The following is an 18,999-nucleotide window of genomic DNA, read 5'->3' as shown; positions in this document are numbered from 1 at the left end:
TGTCGTCAAGTGCTGGACCGAAATCAATAGCATGGGACTGTGTCTCTGCGCATGCATCCGGTGTGTCAGCGAGTATAGTTGACTGTCCAGAGTCTGTGTCCTGCTTTCGAACTCCGTACTCATACGGTACCCCGTTCATACTGGACACCAGTCGACCTTCTGGCGTATACGATTGACTTGTTTTCGACTCACTCTCCATAAGCTACTTGGTATTGAGGGAAATAATAAACATCACATTTGTAGGGGGAGGGTTCCAGATCGAGAACGTACCTTTTTTTCCGTGAAGAAATGTGACGATCAAGCGACAAATATATATACAAACAGGTATGCAGTCAATCCAAATATGGAAACCGTCTCACCGTTGAATGGCGACTCATTCCGACTAGTTGAAGCCCTTTCAGTTGTCTTCTTACCTGTCAATAAATTCCATTCTTATCCAACATTCAACCACATGCTATTGGTCAGTAAACACCACATGATAGATAATTTATCGACGAATGAGCCTGTGATAAATGGACACTTATCGGCTTTGAAGACCAGACAAGAACGAGCAGATCCTCTCCACGTTCAACATTCCCCAATATCATACACACGCAGACCAAAATGGCGACGGAGATATACTAACACCTGAGCCAAATAGATATATTTTCAGACTCGGAGGTGGAATTCACCGGAAGCCTGGGTACATGATTCTAAAAAAAGGAGGTCTAATCCAATTGAGGAAACTCCAAAATTACACTTGAAAGTACAGGTGGAGTCCATAAACCTCCAAAACGATAATCATATCAATGTAATATTTTTGGCACAAAGAAACTTTATATAATCTTATCGCAATACCTGGAATCCATAGCAGTATTCTCTGTACTTCAAGTCTACTCGCAGAACCTCTAACAAGCACCACAATGTCGAGTACTGTCAATTCGGAGACACAAACATACATCGTCGTACTGAAGGACGGTATATCTACACAAACCTTTCTCGCCTCGCTGCACGCCCATTCTGAATCATTCAAGACTTTCTCTGCGGACGCCGTGCACACGTACGAGGATGTCCTGAACGGGTTTTGCGGTGCGCAGTTTGGACTCATACCTCTTTCTAGATGAGACAAATACTGACATAATATTTCCAGGAACGTTCAATCAAAACCAAGCCGAAGCATTTGAAGCACACCCTGATGTCAAGTACATCGAAAAGGATGCCGTGGGTGAGATCTTCGCCCAACAGTAAGCCTCATTGTGTCTGTATTGCCTCAGTCATCAAAATCACAGGTATCATTTGAATATTTGCTAGAAATAATGCCCCTTGGGGCTTGGGGCGGCTCAGCCGTATTTCTCCATTTCCGATATCAACAAAACCTTTACCCAACAAATTTTTCTACTTTTACGATTATCCGGCAGGTAAAGGGGTGGACATATACATTGTTGGTTAGTTGACCCTTTCGACTGGTTAAATTTATGTTAATATTTATTCATGGTCAATATTATGCAGATACAGGTAAGTGTCGTTAGTCATTGTCCATTATGCAGTAGTTGTTAACAAAATTATAGGGATTGACACAAGTCATGTACGTTTACGAGTAATGATTTGTGGGACTGTTTGCGCAAGTAAAGAAACTTTATACAGCCATCCTTCGAGAAACGTGCTTTGTGGGGGAAAACATTTGCAGGAACTGTACGATCATTCACAACATTATTTTCTCGGTTTATTAAATAAATCCAATTATGATGAAGCCCAACAAGGATCTCAATGGGTGAGGGTATACTGTAATAGTCCATGATTCAATTGCATGAAATTCTCATGAATTTTTACATTGTCATTTTCCAGTCATGGAACCCATGTCGCAGGGACAGCAATTTCTAAGCTGTAGTAAGCATTTGCCCAACAGTTTTCCCCTGTGTAATACCCTAGTTAAATCAACTATTCCACTTGCTACAGCGGTGTTGCGAAGACGGCAACAGCGATTGCTGTGAAGATCGGAGACGATGGGTACGTATATTTCGTACGCATGCCATTGTTAGACTTAGCAGACTCATATACTGCTGACATGAACTGCCGCAGGTTCAATAACAGCACACTGTTAGCCTGAGTGCTCTTATTTGCACGTCAAAACATAGTCTAACTTTGATTCACATGGAACTTTAGCATACGTGCATTAGATTGGATTATTTCAAGCGTTAGAAACACAAAGAGACCGAGTGTTGTCAATTTGAGCATCGGTGCGGCACAGTCCCGAGCCATCGACGACTCAGTAGAAAAGGTGAGTTTTTTTGTTCGACGTCGATAATCTGTGCCTCGTATGGTCTCTTACATACATGTATTATGGCTAGCTTTTCAGGGCCAAAATACCTGTCGTAGCAGCCGCTGGAAACTCGAACAAGGACGCAAAAACCATCAGCCCCGCACGCTCGCCGTTCGCAATCACCGTAGGTGCATCTAACATTCAAGATAAGAGATATACCTTGTCGAATTATGGGAGTGTTGTCAATGTATTTGCTCCTGGTAAGTAAACAAGATTCTACATGCTGTCACAGACCAAGATATATAAAAACATAACACTATAGGAGAAGAGATAGACTCTACCTGGCTTAATGGAAGAAACTCTGTACTATCAGGTACATCCATGGTACTAATCTTGGTTCACTTCCTCCCATATTTGCCTCGAAATCTAATGTAAATTGGGCATGCAGGCAGCACCACATATATCTGGCCTCCTCGCGTGTTTGATTTCACCGGAATCAAATATACCTTTAAACTTTTGGGCGTATGTTCATGCAGGCAAGCTATCAAACATCCGTAAGTTTCACAATTGCGAACCTGTGTTGTACGAGGGGGATGGGAATGTGACGCAAACTTTCTTTAGCGGCCAATACCCCAAACTTACTGGCATATAACTGCTTTTATAACCTTGGCGGATTTATTCACGTGGTTGGTACCTATGAATTGTCTTGAGATGGAGTCACAATTTTATTGATATCCAATTCCAGCAAAAAACGGTAGAAGGAGAAGCAGACGACAATTCAACATGTACCGAAGACGCACCCGACAACACCAAACATGATGTGATTGGAGAAGCTTAATGAGAAGTATGTGGTCGTCGAATATTAACTTTTGGTTGCTCTGATATACAATGCGTATATATCAATCTGTGTCTGATGGAGGGTAGGGTAGGACAGGGTGCTCTTATTTTTAGCATGTGAGGACGGAATCTCTGAGAAAAATATGACAATGTAACAGTTAGAGTTCCCCAACTAAATAACATACCTGCGAAGAATGAAGTGCTTATTAGCTCATGTCGTTGTTCTGGTTCCAAAGTCCCACTTTGGTAATTATTTGGGGTACGTACCTTTCCGCTTTGCTTGCTATATCTCTTTCATGCATGCAGTCTGTCAAGTTTTTTGACCCGCTCTTTTGAATGTGGTTTTGTTACTTGACACATCATCCAGCGCAGTAATTATATATCTAAGTCTGCCGACTCTCTTGCAGTCCTCCCTTCCCATTGTGCAGAGTAACGATGCATTGTTTTTTGGCGCAGAAGTTATGTTATGCACTCAGTACATTCATCTATGAAATTAATAGCTAATACGAAACAGTGATTGATTTTCTCAGATAGACTTTTAGTAATCGGTATCAGTTCAGTAGTAATGAACGGATTTAGAGATACATAGGAATAAAGGTTTCTCTTGCGTCTTCCTCCGTCTGGACACGTCTCCTTTCCAGCGCATCTTGATGACGCATAAACGACATATCTTTGCCTTGTTTTGTGCCATTCCTACGCGAACTCGCCCTTCACCACTCTCATTCCCCTTTCTTCCTATCCACCGTCCCAATATGCAAACTCACCAAACTTATTTGTATGGTGCGTGAGAGGGAAGAGGAAGGACGGTAAGGCAGAAAGAAGCTGGGGATGGTGTGGATTTCCTCAAACTGTGAGCAGGGTTTACTGAGTTGGCATAGTCGGGGCCACAGATGCATAGGCTGCTGCAAGGGCGTGTTAGAATGCCTTTGTACTCTGCAGCACTGTGCCAAAAAAGTTGGGGGCATGTTGTTGCACTACAGTACCGCGGGCACAGGTCACGCTGCCTCCACACTTCTCTTCTGAGCAGGGTGCTGGCAGTGACTAGGCTGGAGAGTTTAAATCCCTGTAGCGAGCAGCTGGTTCGAAACAGGATACACAAATTTCAACCTTCCCTAAACAAAATGGCCCGGCCTCTGCCAAATCTACCCAGATGGAAGTAATTCTTGGCTTAGAGTAGATTTCACTCCACCGTGAGTTTATGACTACGGACACATATCCGGTCAAATTGAAGTGGTGACCCAAAGTCGTTAGAGTCACCAATGGGTTTGGTAGGGTGTTTTGGCACAGTTCATCCCAATTAGTGCGTGCGTCGTGAACTGGGTATTGGACATAGGCGTTGACACTGCTGGCGCTGATACATATTTGATAGAAAAATATGTATTGGTAATTATGTTTCCTGTTGGTTTTTGACTTATTTTTCTTGTATATAGAGTCCAGGGTTACCCAATTACTAGGGAAGCCCGAAGCCTATATTCCAATAAAATACGTCAAAAAAATGTAGGAAACATAATTACTGGGTCTTATTTTCTTTGAAAATATGTATGAGCGCCAGCGGTATGAGCCGGAGAGGGGGTTGCACTGTCAAGTCGTTGGTTTTGGGGATGTGTGGAGGCGGAGGAAGATCTAGAGTTTGTATTGCTTTTGTGTTTGCTATGCGAGCAGTTGATTCTTTATAACAAGTCACAGACAGGAGGTAAATCAACAATCATTTATAGCACCGGCCAAGGCAAGAGCAATACCAGGGTCCCCTGCGGTCTCACACAGTAAAAATAAACCCGGTGAGAAACTGGCACCTCTAATTGACATAAGATTTAGTGATCATAAAATAAATATCAAAGGTGGACCTTGCTGGCACCTTCTACCTATTCCCCGTTTCACATTGAACGCCACGTCTGACAGTACTCAAGACAAATACAAGATTACTATGCCCAAGGTGGGCATTAACTAGCACATAGGCGAATGAAATAACTGATACTCCAATCAACGCGCAAAGCTCGCCCCGTTATGCAACATCTGTAGGCAGATCAACCTCGCTAATACAAACAACCGTAAACCCATGGAATACTCACTTGGGACATGGCAAGACGTCAAGAAACAAGCAATGAAGCATCCGCGATGCCCGTTTTGCGTATTAATCCAATTCTTCATTGATAACTCGCCTGTGGGATATTTATATGAGACGGGACCCGCATCCATTGAATGGCTGGATAGAGGAGGATTCTTTTTCGACACCTATGGAAGCAATCTGGTCTTTTTGAACGAGGACACTGCAACGTCCCCCTATGGATCTGGACGCCTTGTGAAGGACACTGTCAACCCTGCGCTTGTGAGGAAATGGATCAGTTTATGCGAAGAGCACCATGGAAATAAATGCACACCAAAAAAGGATGTTATAAAGACGGTTGAAAATCCCAGAGGTGTGAAGATCCTCCGTCTTATTGATACCCTGGATCAGTGCATCGTTGAAGCAAGGCCCGGAGATCAGTATCTAGCGCTTAGCTACGTCTGGGGCCCAGTAATGCCCCTCATACGACTTCAACAGGACACGATAGGTATGTTGACTCAGAAAGGGGAATTCAAGGACAATCGTGACAAGATCCCTGTAACAATCCGGGACGCAATGGATTTGGTTCAGATGATTGGCCAGAGATACTTGTGGGTTGACAGTCTCTGCCTTATTCAGGACAACAACGACGATATGATGGATGGGATTTCACATATGGATCTAGTATATCAATGCTCTCTGTGTACCATCATTGCAGATTACGGATCCGATTCCAACGCAGGACTTCCTGGGATACATCCAAATTCGAGGAATGTGTATCAGGAAGTCGTCGAAGTTTTACCTGGAATACGTATGACGGTAACTAATGGAGTATACAATGCGATGACGGGAACGCACTCTGACTGCGCGTGGACGTTAGTGTATCCATTTATGTACATATCGTTTTCTAACAACAAGAAATCAGTATGCAGGAGTTCGTACTATCCCACCGAACGTTGATTTTTACTGAAGATAGAGTTTACTTTCTCTGCCAATCTAACTGCTGGACGGAAGATACCCTTTACGACTGTTATCCAGCTGCAATCAACAAGGTTCTTTCCTCTGGAGGAGATATCCATTTTGCCGATGACAACGATAAGCACCCTCTCTCATCATACACCTCTCATCTCTTCCGGTATGCACCTTGAAAGCTTACCAAAATCACTGATTTTATCCATGGATTTACTGGAATTCTTCAATTTGTCTCACACCAGGCAAAGTCGGGCATTCTGGAAGGCCTGCTTACATCGTCATTTGATATCAGCATTTTATGCTGGGATAACTTCCCTCACACCATTAAGCGGCCAGTTCGTCAAGAGAACTTTCCAAGCTGGTCATGGGCAGGTTTGAAGGGAATTAAAGATGGATATGCGCGTTCGTCAGGACGCGATCCCGACTCAACGAATTCCTGGCTGAAGACGAAAACTTATATAGTTTGGTTCAAGCGGTGCCCAAATTCAGCCAACTTGGAATTAATTTGGGATCTCGCGTCGCAAGAGGCTCATGGAGTGCCTGGAGAGCACACCATTGCGTACCGTCCTACCCCCAACGACCCCTACGGTTGTATTAAACCTTCATTTCTCGACGGCCTTCAAACACAGCCAACTCTGGATGATCCTCGCCGTGAGGAGATCATTAAATCTGAGCTTGACAAACGCAACTATCACCTCTTGCACTTCTTCGCGTTCACCGTCATGGTGGAAACTTTAAAAAAGCTTCGCGCAGGCTCTCAGCAGGAATTGACAATGGTGTACTCTCTGAAAGGATACAGAGGCAAGGAATGTGGCGGGGTCAAACTAGACAACCCGCGAATGATGCAAAAGGTGAAGGGGCCACACGAGCTCATACTCCTTTCAAGCATGGACAAATATGAAGGATACTTTAACGATAAGATCAAGCATAAGCGGCCGTTCTTTTGGGCTATGCTGATTTCTTGGATTGGAGATGACAAGGTTGTCGCAGAGAGACGAGGAATTGGGTTCATATATAATGATTGCCTTGACGATGTCATTCTTCCTCCTGGGAGGGTGTGGAAAGAGATTGTTCTAGCTTAAATAGTCACGGTGAAATATCAATGCATTTTACCGTTCACATTTCAAGTGGTTAATCTTATTTGTACCCTTCTCTCCCGGAATCGATTGAGTCGGGACCCGGGTTGACTCAGCTATTTAGAACTCCGCAGGTCAGAGGTCACGCGGTGATCCTAATTTTCGAGGTCCGATCCATGTCCGCGTTCTCCGGATGTGTTCCGATTGATATTTGTCCGTACAAATATTGATCCGAGATGTCGGGATCGGGGCCAGAATACCAGGTCGGAATAATTACACTACCATAATATACATTCACCTGATCTTTTCAGGTTCTAGCACCTTTATTCTCTCCTATCTTCGGCTAATGTGTTCAACCCAACATCTGTAAAACCCGGACTGTGTTAGAATCCACGCTTTCGGGCGTCTAGGCGACTCTCTTCTGGATATTTTTATCCCGAGACTCACTATGTTTATAATTAGACATTGCTAATAGCTAGTGCATCAGTTATGCCAGCGGCGCATACCTGCTCATCTGATACACCAGATGCTCAATTTCAATGTAAGATATTACTTACATCTCCTTCGAGACGTTATAGTATCTTCCATTGGTCCTCATGTTCGCCATACCAGCCAATTGTCACATATGAAATCAAGAAGATTAGTTGATTCCATATGCTCCTGGTGAGTGCGTATCTCGACTCGCAAGGCTGTCCAACATCAGAGAGATCTTCGCGGGTTGTAACTCGTTTCTCCACATTGCTAATTGCATATAACTCCGCTGGAGTGTGCAACTTTATAGTCTTTCAGTCTACAATTTTCTCATTTCTACTGAATACAGCGCTAATCGAAACTTCACCGACAGAAACGACGCCAATGATTTCAATGTTCTCTGCCAAAATTAAACCGAAGCCCAACAAGACTTGGCATCACTAGTCAACTCTGGGGCTTCCATATCATGTCAACTTGTGGACTCATCACACACATGTTTCTCCATATTTACTCCGAGGCTGGGCGGCGGACTTGCAATACTACAATTATAGAAACGGGCGATTCCAATTTCCAAAGTCCAATCGTTCAAGGTAAGAATTATTGAACAGTTTTGCAAGTAGGACTCAGAAATTCCTCCTATATTGAAGGCATATTGTTTGAGTTAGAGTAGCTTGATATTACCTTGTATATTGAATACAACACATGTAGGTAGGTAGTAAGTCTAGTTATTGTCAGATCAAGCACGCTGATTAAACTATGCTCTCAACGGACAGATATTATAAGACGAGATACAATAATCCTACTTCTATTGGGTGCATCAGATCTCTGCCAAAATATGCCAATGTATACGTTTCATAAACTGACCAATGAAATACAGATGATCACACTAACAAGTCCAGACAATTTTGTATAAAGGCTGCACATTTCACAGAACATCTTTATCCAGCACCACAGCTGTCTAATCCCCCACTTTACTTGAGCACCACCGCTTCAACTTACATATATCACAATGAAATTCCCACTTGCCGTCATTGTTGCCGTCGCCAGTGTCTTTTCATCTGCATATGCAACGGCAGTACAAAGGGCACCCGCAGTTGCCGACAAGGTAGAACAAAGCATATTCGTTGGCCAGCTAAATTTGACTTAAACGTATTTGACGTCTTAGTGGATCTCTGTAGAGACTGGAATCACTATGCCAGGCGGTAAGAATTTTACATCCAGCCGGAACCTTAATATGTTGACTCATGACATATCTACAATGTTATAGAGAGCATTCCGGGAAACACCACATTGGAAAAACGATACGGTACAGAGGTTTTAACATGCTACAACATGGGAACAAAGGTAAGCTAAGCAATCCTTTCTGAATCATCGATCAAATGGTTAAATAATGTGGTTTCAATGCTAGGTTGACCGGGCACCGTCTACCTCCGTTATTGATGATTGGTGCAAGTAAGTTACGCTTCATGTCATTTATCGTACTAACGTTGACAATACAACATAGCAACCGTGCCATCGGCCAAGTTGTCAACAACGGCCAGACTATATGGGTGCATATCTTTCATCTCCCATGATAATTTTGATTGACAAACATACCACGTATTCCCTCTTAGGCACGCTACAACTATGGTACATTCACTATCCTAGTGAGCGGAGAGGCAATCAACGGGTATGCTATGAGCCCTTTCACATTTATCCAATATTTTCTGAATCCCTATTCGTCTTCCAGTTGCTCGTTCAAAGTCGATGGGAACTGCAACAGGCTTCTAAGGCTCCCACTTGACGGATGCAATACCAGTGGAGAAAACGGCAAACAAGGAGGATATGAGACTGACCTGTGCGGTCAGTGGCGATACGACCCAGGCTCCAACGGAAGCGATTACTAGGTTTTCACACTGGTTTACGGAGCCTCTCCAAGAAAACATTGGGGACTCACTCATTTTTTGTGCTTAAAGACTGTCTACATATATACATAAAATCCTACATATCTCCCAGTGTGCAATATTCCGCTATCATCTAACATATAAATATTGTTTGATTCGGCTGCAGGCACTACTTAGGCATTTAAGAAACACACATTTAATGCATATAAAGGTGCTGTGATACTTAAAAGTGTGATCCATTCTGTATTCAGAGTGCACAGACCATGTCCAACAGCGACTCCGGCCCTTTGATATCTCGAGTGCGGTCTGTGGTGGCATATATTAACTCTCCTGCGAGTAATCTTTAATGGTTGTCGCACTGTAGAGGATGTTACTGACTGATACTATTGCGTGGAGTGTCCGCATTGAGAGCTGAGGAATCTGTGGCACCTAGTATGAGGACCTGAGGTGGGAGGGTAATTTTGGGTTATGGTTTAGGGTTTAGAACTTCTACTGTCGCATCTATTTGTCGAAGGTTAACACCGGATGAGTTGTGTCATACTGACAACAGCTCACCATTCGTGGTCGTTTTAGATGGAGTTGTGCATACAATAGTTACTTTGATGGACCGGTTGGACTAGAAGTCCTCCAGTGGGTATGGAAGATGGTATCGCCATCTGTGAGATAGATGAGATGGACATACGCATAATGAGGGGAATGCGCTAGTTTACAAGTACAATATGACTTTCTTCTGACGCACATCAATTCCCACGGTTCACAAACCTCCACTTACACAGCCGTATGAATACTGCGCGGCGGGAATTCTGTAGTTTTAACCATGATTTCAATGCACTCGACACCCCTCAGATTAACAGAAACTATCCAAGAGTTACAAGCGAGTCCAAATATAGTGAGGCTTAGTACACTGCAAAAAAGGCCTTATACCCCATGTCTACCTTCTCTTCTCCAGTTTCCAGATCGAAAAATAATAAATTGTCGAGGTTGTCGTTGAGATAGAAATTGTAGGCAAAGCAATGGGTTCCTTTTTGACCAAACATTACTCCCCACAGAATTCCAAAGTCCTACGGCGCAGCGTTTGTGAATGGTAAGAAAAGCAAAGTCAACATAAGAGCATACATCAGCTCCAAGATTAGCAAGGCCCCATTTTGCCACTTCCGCCTTAAGAACAAAGACGTAGTCATCGACTGTGTTTCAAATATCAAGATCAAAGAAATCCTGTATTATTATCACTCGCTGAATTGACTCACTGTCAAATAGCTGACCCTTAACCTTGATGTTCTTCAACCCCGATTTTACGTATATTGCTTGGCGGACACTCTTCGGGAGTACAATATACCTACAAGGAGCGGCGTTGCCCGGGTGTAGTATATTCATAAAAAATTGGTGACGTACAAGGAATCCTGTCTGAAGCCCTGGAAGTTACTGGCGTTGTGTGTGTCTTTGGCAAGTATATCAATGAGATCGCCATCTGTACGACTCATACGACGCAGGAACCAGTCTTGGCTCTCCGTTGCATAGCCCACCCAGCCATGTACTTGAGTTCCTAAATGGGACGTGTTTTTTTGACTGTCGAATTATGAGAAGATGGGGTAAAACTAACCTGGGGCACACCATCCGTTGACAAGATCAAGGTAGGTACCACCAGCCACATTTTGAATCCTACGCAGGAACACATTCATAAGCTCCTGTCTTAAAAGAGGACCTTACTTGATATAATTTCCGTTACAAATAATTCTCCATTGCTGGGCCGATTCCCATTCTGTTCCGGGAAGAAGTTGCCAGCCTACAACCCTCGTCCCGTTGGTTTTTAATCCGTTAAACAAGTCAAGGTATGTGCCAGTGCGCAAGTTCTGTAGAGTGTAGATCTGGCATTTTCCTGGTACCTCCTTGATCAGCCACTGTTGGTTAAATGTTTCCTCTGTATCAGATTGGGTGTGAACTTGACACGGAGTGTTATCTGCACGGTTTGCTGTAATGGCTCAATTATTGTCAATATAGATGGACTGATTAATTGCAGGCTTGCCTTGGAATAGTGCTAGAAGCATGTTGTTCCCATTGTATTGCTTCCTGCTGGCAATTGTATAGACGTGGTTGGCGATGAAAGTCATTATCTTCTCAGGTGGTAGACGAGTGCACTTGTTTGAAATGAAGACCAGCCTAACCGCGCTTTTTATACTGCGCTGTATAGTCCTGTTGGCGTTTTGAAAGCTTTCTCGGGAGGCTGTGTATACGGAAAGCATTCCAGTCAATCTTTGTTATGGAAGTACTTAACGCTTAGGGGATGAATTTTGCTCACAGTAGGCAATACAGGTACCAGATGATGTATTATGAACTTTCTGCCTCTTCATTAAATCTTGCACGGCAGATATTGGCTGGCTTGAGAGGTCATATACCACACAAACCTGTAAGGACTCCTGTAATGACACCATGACTTCCTCTACGAGGGTCGGAGGAACCGGTAGACCGACAGAAGACGGTTCAAAAGATGGAAGAGTTCGACCGAAGAAGGTATGTACATTACTAAACCGTGATTTTATCCATGACGGTCCTGTCTTCTGCCTCCTGTGCCCTGTAATTGACGCTGTCAGGTCAGATATCCGTTTCACTCTCCACGTCGGTTTTCATAAACCAGTCGAAATTGTTTCTGTACAACTACCTTGATGAATTTTAGAACTACAGATTTATTATTACATAGCAATCCCTATCTACCCATAAAGCCGTTCAGTACTCCTAAGCTGCTACCGACCTTTACAAGTCTATCTGGGGAAAACAACAACCGTTTTCTAACATTTTCGGACTGAGAAACCTAGCTATAATACCCAACTCAATCAGTTTGTATCACAGGTCGCATACCGAATCCAGTCGCACTGTGCAACGGATGAGGTTGAGGCGATCATGGGTACAGTTCTTACCCACCCGTTGTCCTTCCCCCTAGTTGTGTGTGCTGGCTGGCGTGTCAGAACTTCAGGTGTTCAGGACCATCGATGACGAAGATATAGGAGCAGAAGTACCAGTTTTGGTGCTGCAAACAAAGACCAGACCACATAAAACTGCATCGAGAGACTCCCCATTTCCTTGAATCTGAGGCTTTCTCGCACTCTATCCCGATTTGGAACCGAACATAGCTGTTCACCATACCAGCGATGTCCTAAATCAGCCGTCCCACTACTCATTCAACAAGTCCGTTGATGCACAATGCAGCTGTGTCCCCTTCACCTTGCACAGTTCAGATAAAGTGCGTAGCCATTCTCGACCTTTCTTCGAGCTCACAAAGCAGGGAATTTTTCAGGTGCAAGAACACCTGAAGTACTGACCGTGGTATGCATTCTAGGTCAGTGCGGTGGGAAGGGAGCAACGAAAAGGGGTCAACATGTGCGTCATCACAGTTTTGGATAGTGTGTCAGGTGTAAGCAGCCTTCATCCAAGACTACATGGGAAATAAAGCACAGTCAGACACAGAAGCAAACCGTTGGACAGGTCAAGATACCCCATAGAATGCTTATAAGAAACAGGTCCAGCAAATGAATGAGCACTGATATACGTGCGTCCCCTCCATAGAGCTCCTGTTCCCGGACAATGATACAAGTTAAGAAGAGCAAGGATAGCGCAATACCAACCCACGGGGTTCGTGCACGATAACGCACATGGTCCCAGTACATGCACTGGATCCGACGGGGATATGCATAGCTGCAGGAATCTGAAACTGCGTAATAGAAAATAAAGCTACGGAGCAGACCACGGGCACATACGCATACATAGAAGCCAGATAGAAGCACAGTTGCACAATGCACAGATAACTTGTTTTTCACAGCCACCAAGAACAACAGTCTCTCTGCGCCTTGAATACCTCTTGGGATGGGTTTTGGTGTCGTCGTCGCACGCCGCATGAATTCGGTGGTGGAAGATGCTGATGAATACGCGGCAGCGTGTTTTCATCACTCCATTGACAGTGCGCCGTCCCCACTGTTTACTTTCACACTTTTCACTTTTTTTTACATTTTCACAGTTTACCTCTTTAACTTGCTTGATCACCTTACATAGATAGTTAAATAGATAGATACGTGCGTGCGTAATTGAATGTAGATTTAGATGTTGATACAGAAGTAGAAGTAGATGTAGATGTAGATGTAGATATAGACATCGACGTCGGTGAAAGTGTCGATTTAGATCCGTGCGCCGACGCCAACAGAGACGCAGAGGCAGAGATAGACGACAATGCCAACACAGCGCTCGAACCCCTCCCCTTCCCCCTCCCCTCGCCCCTTCCATGTCCCTGTCCCAGACCCGCAACCAACGCACCCACCCCGCCCTCGCTCCCCGCATTCACACTAGGCACAACAACCCGCACGCCCGAGCGCCATGCAGGCTTTATATTATACGCGCCTGTACCAAGTAGAGTGCATGTGCTGCGGATGGAGCGGGTTGCTTCTGGTGGTTGTGCGTGTGCGTGTGCGTGTGCGTGTGGTTGTCGGTGCATTGCCTATACCAGTCTCCATCGTCTGTGCGCGTGCGCATCGACGTGTTGGTTTAGTTTAATCGTTTATTGCCGTGTCGTGTCGTATAGTCAAGGCGTATAGTGTTGTGTCGGGGTGTACAGCTTCGTGTCGGACAGCGTCGCATTGTATCACATAGTGTTTTGTCGTGTCGTGCAATGTAATACATCGCAGTATAATACAAACGGTCGAACAATATAACAAAAGCAAAAGCACAAAAACCATATATCAGTTCATGTATCGCTTATGTGAGGGGCAAATAGAAAAATAAGTGCACGCAAGTGCATGCAAGTGCATGCAAGTGCAATGCAAGTGCGCGTGACAGTGTGTCAATATGTCACAATATTTCCTCGGGACTAAGATGCCGGTGCATGCCGAGTGAGGAGAACATGCCATGTTTGTTAGTTCAACTGAGGTCTGAGGCAAATGAACAATTTTGGCTGCTAGCATAAGTTTTGAATACTACCTATGTTAGACTATTTATTCTAAAATATGCTTCAGACAGTTTGTGCGCCATTTTCTGCCATATTGCACTGCCAGGGATGTGTTGTCACGGACTTGTGATCTGTCGTCACAAGTACTAATGAACTTGTTGTAAATACACCTTGTGCCTTGGAGTATGGGAAAATAAAACATGAAACTTATATATTTCGGTCTTTGTGGTATACCCATTTTCCAGAATGGTGTTATTTACTCTCTCTCGGTACCTTGGGGCGAAATAAATTGAAAATAAGTTTGAATATTCTCTCTACAATGATGAGGTACTACATCAAGCAAAACAATATCTGCCTGCTAAAAATTTTGCTAGTCGGATTAAGGAGTCGGTTAAAGCCATAAAATATGCTTAGAGCTGGGGATTCAGCTAGAATTTACACAATAATTGACTCGTCTCTGATAACCTTCTAATTTATGTCACATTTATGTCACATGCACTTGCGTTACACTGCACTTGCACTGCACTGCACTTGCGTGCACTTGCACTGCACTCGCGTGCACTCACGTGCACTTGCGCGCACTTGCATGCACTTGCATGCACTTGCGTTGCACTTACATTGCACTTGCGCGCATTTGCACTGCACTTGCATGCACTTGCACTGTACTTGAGTGCACTTATGTTCACTGCATAATACTCGAGTGTCACCGTGCCTATGGAAGGCTTTTTGGGGGTTGACGCGTGACATGTCTAGAATCAGAGACCGTGACTATACTGTCAAAGGTAAGTATATACTATTATTTGATATTTTTCACGGCAGTTGACTGATGATATTCATTCATGTAACACTGGCAGACAAAAAGTGAATTATAAAGCGGAAAAGGGTGGACCTTCACGGAGGGCTCACTCTACTTTTTGAGAAGATACATGGCCTTTCTATCATTCCTATCAACCCAACCTTTGTCAAAATTATACAACCCACCAAGCCAAACCTAGTAGGAGAGAAGAGAATCCTTAGGCCACGGCCTATCCCTGAAAATAGGACTGCAGCAAAGGCAGTGAAGTCAAAAACAAAGAAATAGCATTCAATCTCCTAGGTACTACATTGATTAGTTATATACAGTTCATGTATATTAAGTATAGAGCGTTGTGTACTATAACGGACTGTGCATTTGCGTTTTTTTAATGTTTGCACTTGCGCGCGCACTGCTCTGCACTTGAGCACAGCCACCGTGCACTCGCATGCACTCGCAAATGCACTTGCACTGCACTGCAGCACAGCCACCGTGCACTTGCATTTGCACGTTTTGCACTTGCGCACTTGCGCTGCACTTATTTTTTCCTATGCCCCTTATGTGAGCACTGGTCAGTGTCAAGTGCTCACATAAGCGATGGCCATGATGCCATCACTGGATCAAATCGTCCGCCCTGCCCTAAAGTGTGAGGGTTCAGCCTGTTCGGTTCATTGTATCTTAACTCTTCTTCCTACTTTTACAGTTCATATTAGAGTAGCTTACTCGTAGAACAAGACCAGTCAAATAGTACAATGAGTGCCGAAAGTTACAGTATAAAAGAATCAAGTGGGTTAAATGCTTGCAAGACTGGCTAAGGCTAACCATAAACATCCTAGGCAAACCCTCTCGGTGCAGATTCACGTATATACAGCGTCATGGGTTCCAATCCATGCTGCTGAGCCGCCCATTATCAATGTCATTAACAACAGAGCACCCACTCTATGTAAGTGGGATTGATAAACTGCTTCTGTTTGGGTTTACTGACCAGATATCAGAAATTATCCCAACAGATTGAGAAGTTTGAGAATACTTTGTTACAAAGCCATTCAGTGCATTTTCGTAACACACGAGCTATCCTTGGCTACCATGATGTGGGAGGGGCTGAAATGGCCTATCCAAGTATAGGCCCCTGCTATGAAATTGCTACCAACCTGTTTGTTGCATATCATCTGGTTGATTGTGTTGCTAGACACCCGTCAATTGTGGGATTGTCAGTCCCACCAGTGCCGTTAAATATCTTGCGGCCAACTACATGGACAGCAGAGACTCTGCAACATTTCAAGGTGAGCAGGCAAAACATGAAATAGGTTGATGACTGATACAATGGAACAGGGCTGGGATGTTGTTCGGGAGTGGCCTAATACACTTCAACAAGCTCGCAAAATCATTACCTCCTCACCGCATCTTGACAAACCTTCAAGCCTATCCCCTCAAAGCATACAGCCCTCAATCATTCTCAAGCTTTTGCTTTCACTTTCTTCCACCCATCATGCAAAGAAGTATTACACAATTTGTGGCAATTTTGAAGCGGCTGCATTGCACTTGTCAGTGCTTCGGGACGCTAATTGGACATTTTCCTCAAATACTGGCATTGAAGGCATGGATGAGCAGTTCTTAACAAAGGATCTAGGAGAATCTATAGATGACCAACGGCTTGCAAAGTTCATCAAAAATAATGCCACAAACATGCGGGTACCACTACAATTAGCCCTCATGATGTCCCCCATTATACTGCTCAGTACAAGCACACTTTACAAAAAACGCCCAAGTCAGATAGATTTATGGCGTCTTTGTACGTCAATTGGGAATGACAAACCAGACCTGCTAAAGAACGTGGAGTTGGCCATTTGGAAAGCGTTGTGGAACATTTCAGGGCATGGAGACACAGAGAAGGAATTGCACCAGTTGGTTCTGTCTCCGGAGTGGAAACAATGGGAGAACGCTACAGATATAAATGACGGGGTCTTTTATTTTAACCGTAAGTATGACTGTTTGTGAAGGTGTTTTAGATACTCATGCTTGTTTGCAGCTACCTCAATGTCTCCTTTTCAAACAGCCTTTATTACAGAGTTGCCGGACTCGCCAATGAATGAAGACCTAACATCTCCATTCAAGTCACTGGTACAGTCTTCTCAATCAAGATTGCTGATAATGGCGCCACCTAGACAGGGAGAAACTACAACAACTGAAAATGCGAATGGTATTGAAAACATGGATGTGGACCCGGCCGGTGGAAGGAGTAATGACACACAAGATGATATTGCAGGTGGAGAGAATGAGATGTACAAGACTATTGGAAAGAAGAATAATATGGACAAAGTCACATCCAGGTCAAAGAAAGACAAAGAGTGCATGGGGAAAGATGTTGATATGACAGTGGATACAACAGACGGATGTGCAAACAACTCAGTTCAACTTGCAGGAATATCTCCTTACAACAAGGCAAAGATGCCTTCCCAACTGGGCCTACAGTCTGTTCCAAAGCGCAAAGGTCACACACAGAGCAAACCTAGTGCATCAACAGTGAACAATTCTGAATCTGACAATGACGATATCATCTACATGGGTATGGAAAGACGTGTTTTTTTTACGCCAAGAGAAATTACGCTGGATCTGGAGCAGCAAGTTAAAATTCATTGGTCAACAAAGAAGCCTGTAGTGTTTTCAGCAACTGGCAAAGGCTATAGTATTGACCTTATTGCCCACGTATGTATTATTTATAACAAAATTTTGATATGATACTGACATGTTGTAATTAGAATGAAGAAACCCTGGCAACGCTAGACCAGATAGCCGACATGATCAAAGGAAAGCCAAAATTTTTGACAGACCCAAAAAACTCCATGATCCGTATATTGGATCGAGAAGTTTACAATAGTTTGGGGGCCAATGATTTGCTGTTTATTCTTCGAGACCAACATATTGTAGTGAAAGAAACAGATGTGACATGCCCTTTAAGGAATGGGGAACCCAAAGAATTTCGTGCTGCACTACGAGGTTTGGGATCCCTGACGGCACCCCGAGCAGTACATGGTGAGTTTTTATAAGACTATGGTAGATTGCCTTATTGCTAAGTACACATTGCAGATCTGTCAATAGTCCCTGAGAACGGAGATCTAAACCTCCGCATACGCACTGGAACATTGGACCAGCTTTACCAGGCATCGTTCAAGGGTATCAACAAGATATTGAATGTTTTAGACATACCCATGGAGATGAAGGGGATGAGGGACTTGGAAGTCAGTACAGATTACATTGCGCTATTCAATACAATGGGTGACTGGAAGTCATCAAGGGCTTTTGTGGTGGGACACAGTCGCTGGGCTTTAGCTGCAACAAAAGGTGCTTTTCATGGATGGCACATGGCCAGTAATGGATTGGGAACGTATATTGAAACCAAATGTGGAGCCAAGCTGTGGTTACTGGCGCGTCCTAAGGATCCAAAATATCGCTCTATGCATGACACATCCTTTTTCTTATCTGATTCCTATCAATTTGATAGTGCATGTAGCTCTGTACTGGACGTGGAGGCCATTGTACTTGTACCAGGAACGGAGCTGTAAGAGTTTTATTAAGCTGAAAAACAAAAACATAAAAACTGACATATGTATGCTTCAGCATAATGAGACCAAATACCTTGCATATGGTGTATACACCATTTGACACAGTTTGCCATGGCGGGCATTTTTATTCTGCTGGAAACATGATTGATACCCTGTCTGCAATAATTCATGCCTTTGTGGCAGGAAAGACATTG

At 43.9% G+C, this 18,999-nt stretch overlaps 6 protein-coding genes across 6 annotated transcripts; 4 read left to right on the top strand and 2 right to left on the bottom strand.

The window, feature by feature from the left end:
* Positions 1–902: 902 nt before the first annotated feature.
* JR316_0011170 (Proteinase K) lies at positions 903–3,077 on the top strand (the record flags this gene model as incomplete). Its single annotated transcript, XM_047896831.1, has 13 exons — positions 903–1,068; positions 1,130–1,223; positions 1,291–1,424; positions 1,489–1,494; positions 1,548–1,564; positions 1,624–1,671; positions 1,731–1,750; positions 1,825–1,866; positions 1,936–1,986; positions 2,143–2,257; positions 2,328–2,499; positions 2,688–2,761; positions 2,985–3,077. The coding sequence occupies 13 exons, from the start codon at positions 903–905 to the stop codon at positions 3,075–3,077; spliced, it is 1,032 nt and encodes a 343-aa protein (XP_047744876.1).
* A 2,055-nt stretch (positions 3,078–5,132) lies between these two features.
* On the top strand, positions 5,133–7,174 carry JR316_0011169 (uncharacterized protein; the record flags this gene model as incomplete). The annotated part of the gene is made up of 2 exons (XM_047896830.1): positions 5,133–5,939; positions 6,335–7,174. 2 exons carry the CDS (start codon positions 5,133–5,135, stop codon positions 7,172–7,174), a joined length of 1,647 nt encoding a protein of 548 aa, XP_047744875.1.
* Positions 7,175–8,648: 1,474 nt separating this feature from the next.
* Positions 8,649–9,525, top strand: JR316_0011168 (uncharacterized protein; the record flags this gene model as incomplete). Its single annotated transcript, XM_047896829.1, has 7 exons — positions 8,649–8,744; positions 8,805–8,841; positions 8,907–8,983; positions 9,048–9,091; positions 9,144–9,189; positions 9,253–9,308; positions 9,369–9,525. 7 exons carry the CDS (start codon positions 8,649–8,651, stop codon positions 9,523–9,525), a joined length of 513 nt encoding a protein of 170 aa, XP_047744874.1.
* A 1,033-nt stretch (positions 9,526–10,558) lies between these two features.
* On the bottom strand, positions 10,559–11,201 carry JR316_0011167 (uncharacterized protein; the record flags this gene model as incomplete). Its single annotated transcript, XM_047896828.1, has 3 exons — positions 10,559–10,583; positions 10,915–11,065; positions 11,123–11,201. 3 exons carry the CDS (start codon positions 11,199–11,201, stop codon positions 10,559–10,561), a joined length of 255 nt encoding a protein of 84 aa, XP_047744873.1.
* A 2,366-nt stretch (positions 11,202–13,567) lies between these two features.
* On the bottom strand, positions 13,568–14,037 carry JR316_0011166 (uncharacterized protein; the record flags this gene model as incomplete). The annotated part of the gene is made up of 2 exons (XM_047896827.1): positions 13,568–13,888; positions 13,912–14,037. The coding sequence occupies 2 exons, from the start codon at positions 14,035–14,037 to the stop codon at positions 13,568–13,570; spliced, it is 447 nt and encodes a 148-aa protein (XP_047744872.1).
* A 2,528-nt stretch (positions 14,038–16,565) lies between these two features.
* On the top strand, positions 16,566–18,805 carry JR316_0011165 (uncharacterized protein; the record flags this gene model as incomplete). The annotated part of the gene is made up of 4 exons (XM_047896826.1): positions 16,566–17,220; positions 17,299–17,948; positions 18,002–18,275; positions 18,330–18,805. 4 exons carry the CDS (start codon positions 16,566–16,568, stop codon positions 18,803–18,805), a joined length of 2,055 nt encoding a protein of 684 aa, XP_047744871.1.
* Positions 18,806–18,999: the final 194 nt, after the last annotated feature.

The sequence above is a fragment of the Psilocybe cubensis genome, chromosome 10 (genome assembly GCF_017499595.1).
Source record: "Psilocybe cubensis strain MGC-MH-2018 chromosome 10, whole genome shotgun sequence".
In the NCBI taxonomy this organism is placed as follows: domain Eukaryota; kingdom Fungi; phylum Basidiomycota; class Agaricomycetes; order Agaricales; family Agrocybaceae; genus Psilocybe; species Psilocybe cubensis.
The sequence above is the reverse complement of the archived record's forward strand: the minus strand, read 5'-3'. Positions and strand labels throughout refer to the sequence as shown.